Source organism: Limulus polyphemus, unplaced genomic scaffold, assembly GCF_000517525.1.
Source record: "Limulus polyphemus unplaced genomic scaffold, Limulus_polyphemus-2.1.2 Scaffold36, whole genome shotgun sequence".
NCBI classification, from domain to species: Eukaryota; Metazoa; Arthropoda; class Merostomata; order Xiphosura; family Limulidae; genus Limulus; species Limulus polyphemus.
In genome coordinates this window covers 519,577-525,730 of record NW_013665646.1, presented here as the reverse complement: position 1 = coordinate 525,730, position 6,154 = coordinate 519,577, and the positions used below count along the sequence as shown (strand labels likewise).

At 32.9% G+C, this 6,154-nt stretch overlaps 1 protein-coding gene across 1 annotated transcript in view; it reads left to right on the top strand.

The window, feature by feature from the left end:
• Window positions 1-2,614, top strand: part of LOC106460862 (relaxin receptor 1-like) — a 30,687-nt gene extending 28,073 nt beyond the window's left edge. The window contains exon 9 of the mRNA XM_013920612.1: window positions 2,547-2,614. Coding sequence (XP_013776066.1) covers window positions 2,547-2,614 — 68 coding nt within the window. The remainder of the gene's footprint in view (window positions 1-2,546) is intronic.
• Window positions 2,615-6,154: the final 3,540 nt, after the last annotated feature.

Here is a 6,154-nt window from a genome sequence, read left to right as displayed (position 1 = left end):
CATTGAAAAGAACAAGTGACATAACCGTGTATAATCATCCATTGAAAAGAACAAGTGACAGAACCGTGTATAATCATCCATTGAAAAGAACAAGTGACAGAACCCTGTATAATCACCCATTGAAAGGACAAGTGACATAACCGTGTATAATCATCCACTGAAAAGAACAAGTGACAGAACCTTGTATAATCACCCATTGAAAAGAACAAGTGACAGAACCCTGTATAATCACCCATTGAAAGGACAAGTGACATAACCGTGTATAATCATCCACTGAAAAGAACAAGTGACAGAACCGTGTATAATCACCCATTGAAAAGAACAAGTGACAGAACCGTGTATAATCATCCATTGAAAAGAACAAGTGACAAAACCTTGTATAATCACCCACTTAAAAGAACAAGTGACAGAACCGTGTATAATCATCCATTGAAAAGAACAAGTGACAGAACCCTGTATAATCACCCACTGAAAGAACAAATGACAGAACCCTGTATAATCACCCACTGAAAGGACAAGTGACATAACCGTGTATAATTTTCCACTGACAGAACAAGTGACAGAACCCTGTATAATCACCCACTGAAAGGACAAGTGACAAAACCTTGTATAATCACCCATTGAAAACAACAAGTGACAGAACCCTGTATAATCACCCACTGAAAGGACAAGTGACATAACCGTGTATAATCATCCATTGAAAAGAACAAGTGACAAAACCTTGTATAATCACCCACTTAAAAGAACAAGCGACATAACCGTGTATAATCATCCACTGAAAGAACAAGTGACAGAACCCTGTATAATCACCCACTGAAAGGACAAGTGACATAACCGTGTATAATTTTCCACTGAAAGAACAAGTGACAGAACCCTGTATAATCACCCATTGAAAGGACAAGTGACAAAACCTTGTATAATCACCCATTGAAAACAACAAGTGACAGAACCCTGTATAATCATCCATTGAAAACAACAAGTGACAGAACCCTGTATAATCATCCATTGAAAAGAACAAGCGACAGAACCGTGTATAATCATCCATTGAAAAGAACAAGTGACAGAAATGTGTCTAATCATCCAATGAAATGAACAAGTGAGAAAACCGTGTCTAATCATTCATTGAAAAGAACAAGCGACAGAACCGTGTATAATCATCCATTGAAAAGAACAAGTGACAGAACCTTGTATAATCATCCATTGAAAAGAACAAGCGACATAACCGTGTATAATCATCCACTTAAAAGAACAAGCGACAGAACCGTGTATAATCATCCATTGCAAAGGACAAGTGACAGAACCGTGTATAATCATCCACTTAAAAGAACAAGCGACATAACCGTGTATAATCGCTTACTGAAAAGAACAAGCGACATAACCGTGTATAATCATCCACTTAAAAGAACAAACGACAGAAATGTGTATAATCATCCATTGAAAAGAACAAGTGACAGAAATGTGTCTAATCATCCAATGAAATGAACAAGTGAGAGAACCGTGTCTAATCATTCATTGAAAAGAACAAACGACAGAACCGTGTCTAATCATCCATTGAAAAGAACATGTGACAGAACCGTGTATAATCATCCATTGAAAAGGGCAAATGACAAAGCTGTAAGTGTTTAATGATGAAAATCGTCTTGTCTTTCTGAGGAAAAAACAACAACAATCAATTGATTGATATGTGAAGAAATTAAAATCGTGAACGTCTAATAATAAAAATCTGATATATAACGATTTAGTGATAGTCTGATGTTTAACAGTATTTGAAAATTAAAATTCCAGTGCTTGAAAAATTTTCCGATACTGAAAAGTTAAAATTCAAGTTTTTAAAAAGATGTTAATTATACTTGAAAGTTAGAATCTTTGTGTTTATCAAATGATAAGCGATAATGAAAAGTTCGAATTCCAGAATTTTACATTCGAATGGCAGTGCTTGAAAAGTGGTAAATAATATAGGCAGTCTATATAAAATCTTATTGGTTACAAAAGTATTAAAGATAAGTGGTAAATGATATTGGCAGTCTATATAAAATCTTATTGGTTACAAAAGTATTAAAGATAAGTGGTAAATAATATTGGCCGTCTATATAAAATCTTATTGGTTACAAAAGTATTAAAGATAAGTGGTAAATGATATTTTTGACCATGGTTATTAATACGATGTCCTACACCTAATAAATGTTCTTGAACTGTGGAAATTATATTGTTTGACAAGGGTTAATGATTTTAAATGCAGCTGTTTGATAACAGTTAATGGTATTAGATGTTTTTAAATCCAGTGCTCGACAGGCAATAAGCCTACGTGATTTGATTTCATTGATTTGAAAAGTAGTAAATGATCTTTGCATTGCTAGAGCACCTGTACTTAACAAAACAAATTATATTCGATAACTTATTTTGATTTCTAACAACTAATGAATCATATCATGGTGTTAGAATCATATATCGTTAAGTGACTAAACTTAATTTCTTCTCAGAGCTATCGTGTGGTGTTACAGATAAGGTACTTAGATTTCTTAAGATGAGTGTTAAATTTTTACAAGGCTTCGTTTCAAAAGATGATGGCCGATTATCGATATGGACTCCAGACGATCAGAAACACATCACTTAAACAGTTTTATCATTGTGTTTCATAATAAATATGAAAAAAAAACATACTTACATTTGACAACATAGCCTACCCTTCATCTTTCTGTATTATTCGAACAACACTATAAAAATTGAAGTAAACTTTGGGATTATTTTTTAATCCTTAATTGTCACTTGTCAGCTGCGATTTAAAGAATGAGCAAAATGAGGAATAACTGTAAAAAAAACCACAATAGTAGCTGACGATTAAATTATGTAGATTTATATGATGTCTCTAAGTAGCTGTAATATGTTATCAAATCATAAAATCCATAACCTTTGACCTTAGGAGTAATAATTATGTATACTATCTCTTTGGTGATTTAGTCGCATGTTGTTATACTGTTTATTCCAAAAGTTACCTAGAAAAGTAACAATTAAACAGACGCTTAATAAGAAACATTGTTGTTATACTGTTTATTCCAAAAGTTACCTAGAAAAGTAACAATTAAACAGACGCTTAGTAAGAAACATTGTTTTTATACTGTTTATTCCAAAAGTTACCTAGAAAAATAACAATTAAACAGATGCTTAGTAAGAAACATTCTGAATTATTTTGTGCTTTGTCAGAGCGGGATTACGACCGAAAATAGCATTAACGACGATGGTACGGAACTGATGTGTCCTAATCTTTTTAAGTTTATGTTTTTGGGGGATTTTTAACTCTGTTCTGTGTAAGTAGCTTGCTTTGATCAGAAGTTGTTGATAATTTAAACATTTTAATTAGTTTCCTACCAACAGCTGACTTTTGTAGTCCGGGAAGTGAAACACTAAATAAACTCTCAGTAGCTTTAGTTTTTCGGACTATATGAAACCAATATATTAGAATGCCATAAGCATCTTACCTTTTTTTAATCCTGAAATAATAAATCACGGGACAAGTTACGAACACCTTCTAAAGCTTTTAGCTAATCCTAAAGTTACAAGCCATGTGAGATGTTCTAAACATCCCATGTTCTCATTCATCTTGAAACTACAGACTATATAGCATGTTACAAACATCTTAACTTTGGTATAATCATGGAACTATAATCCAGGGACTTGTCACAAACATCTTATCTTTGTTCAATAAGCGTTATTCTGAAAAGTTATTTTTAAAGCCATAGATGATTCGTTGTATATACAGCTTGTATCTCGGCCATGAATTAATTATGATAATTGAAATATATGTGATATAAAATTATATAACCTTGTAAAAATACACATTTTTTCATAATATTAAGTTTCATTGTTTATGTTTCTACGAAACATTAGACCTAAAATAAACGTAACCTCATATGAAGGTATTGATGTTATAATTTTTGTTTGAAATAATATAACTCCTATTAAAGACATTCATGTCTGTTAGGTTAAAAAATTGTTAATGTCGTGTAATTCTCGGTTAAAAACACTACTCTTTACTTTATGAGAATAATTTTAATTTCGTGTAAACTGCGGTTCACTGGATTGAAAGTAATCCTAGACCTAGGTAAAATATCTGATAAATAGAGGGAGTCCTTTATAATACTGGCGAAGTTCAACACAGGTACAATGAACCATAACAGGGTGACGTCTTCGTAATAGCACTTCTGTAACATATCTTCTGTGAATCACTATTTTAGGCCTAGGTAAAATATCTGATAAATAGAGGGAGTCCTTTATAATCCTGGCGAAGTTCAACACAGGTACAATGAACCATAACAGGGTGACGTCTATCGTAATAGCACTTCTGTAACATATCTTCTGTGAATCACTATTTTAGGCCTAGGTAAAATAGTTGATAAATAGAGAGACCTTTATAATACTGGCGAAGTTCAACACAGGTACAATAAACCATAACAGGGTGGCATATATCGTAATAGCAGTTTTGTAACATATCTTCTGTGAATTACTATTTTAGACCAAACCAAGTTCCCAGTGTGTTCAAGTTGCTTCATATTTTCTTTGCTTCATGTATATTTTGAAATTTAGCAACAGCTAAAAGTGGGTTAGTATTTTTATCTACTGTTTAAATATCAAAAATGTTCTATCATAAATTATAATACTGTAAAAAAAAAGTTGCAAACACGCCGTTTCGAAAGTTTATACTGCCATCTGTTGGTGCCAAGAGACGTTACTTTCATTGTATTGGTAAATTTATATGATGTTTTAAGTATGTGATAGTAGTTTCTTCATGAACGTATTATCTATAGTTCATGTTATTAGATACTTAACTTGTGCTGTTGTATGTATCGTTTATATGTATATTTATAATGTTGTTATAATTCTAATAGTAGTGTTCATTTTACATGTACATATATGTTCAAATTTGTAAGTATTTAAAGTAGGTGATTGTTAACTGAATTTGTCTGTATGTGTCATTTGCCTCTATGATATAAAAGTATTCACAACCTAAATAGTCTTTTTCTTTATAATTTTATAGATGCTAGCTAAAATGAAATTTAAATATTTTTTCCCCTTTTCCCCGAGATTTATCGCAGAATTACAATTTTATTCGTATGGAATGAGTAACATGCTACTGCTTGAAATTGCATTGCTAAAGCAATACTTACCGGTTTCTGTTCAAATACACAAAAATACTTAAAGCAAATGCTTACTCATAAATAACATCAGTAGAAATAATAAAAAAAAACTTAGCCAATACTAGTTTAATCATCCTATTTCCCGTGTTTTGAAGTAAATGAAATGGTGCTGCCTTCTTCCCTAACGCGGCCGGCATGGCCAGGTGGTTAAGGTGCTCGACTCGCATTCTATGGGTCGCGGATTCGAATCCCCGTCCAACCAAACATTCTTGCCCCTTTTAGCCGTGGGGGCGTTAAAATGTAACGGTCAATCCCACTATTCCCAAGATTTGGCGGTGGGTGGTGAGGACTAGCTGCCTTCCCTCTAGTCTTACACTGATAAATTAGGGACAGCTAGCGCAGATAGCCCTCGTGTAGCTTTGCGCGAAATTCAGAAACAAACAAAACATACAAATACCTCCGATGAGTAAAAAAAAAAGAAAATTCTTAGTTGAAAATCCAATATGAAAAATAAACAATCACATAATTTAGGATTGACGTTTCGTCAATATCTAGACTTTGTGGTCATAGAGCAACATTAATGACTTTTTTAAGTAGAAAAACACTAGCTAGCGTTACCTAATTTTTGCAATACATAAAATCCAGTAGTTAGGAAAATATATATATTCTATCAGAAAATCAGTGGATTTGGCCGTCATGCTTCTTGACACTTTACAATTCATTCCATTTTTTTTTTCTATTTAATCAATATAGCGAGCAACAACTAAAATATACTCTTGACATTAGTTAGAAGTCTCTTACTTTTTTATGAGCTAGTTCTGTAACAATTATCAATGTAGTAGAATATTAAGTGGGAAAGGGGGTATGAGACCATCTAGAAGTTTGTGTTGCCGAAATATGAATCTGCGGTTCTATTTTTGAGTATAACCCCCCTTCCCCTCCAAAAAAAAAAAAGGGTTTGTTTGAAATTAGGCACAAAGCTACACAATGGGCTATCTGTGCCCTGCCCACCACGGGTATCG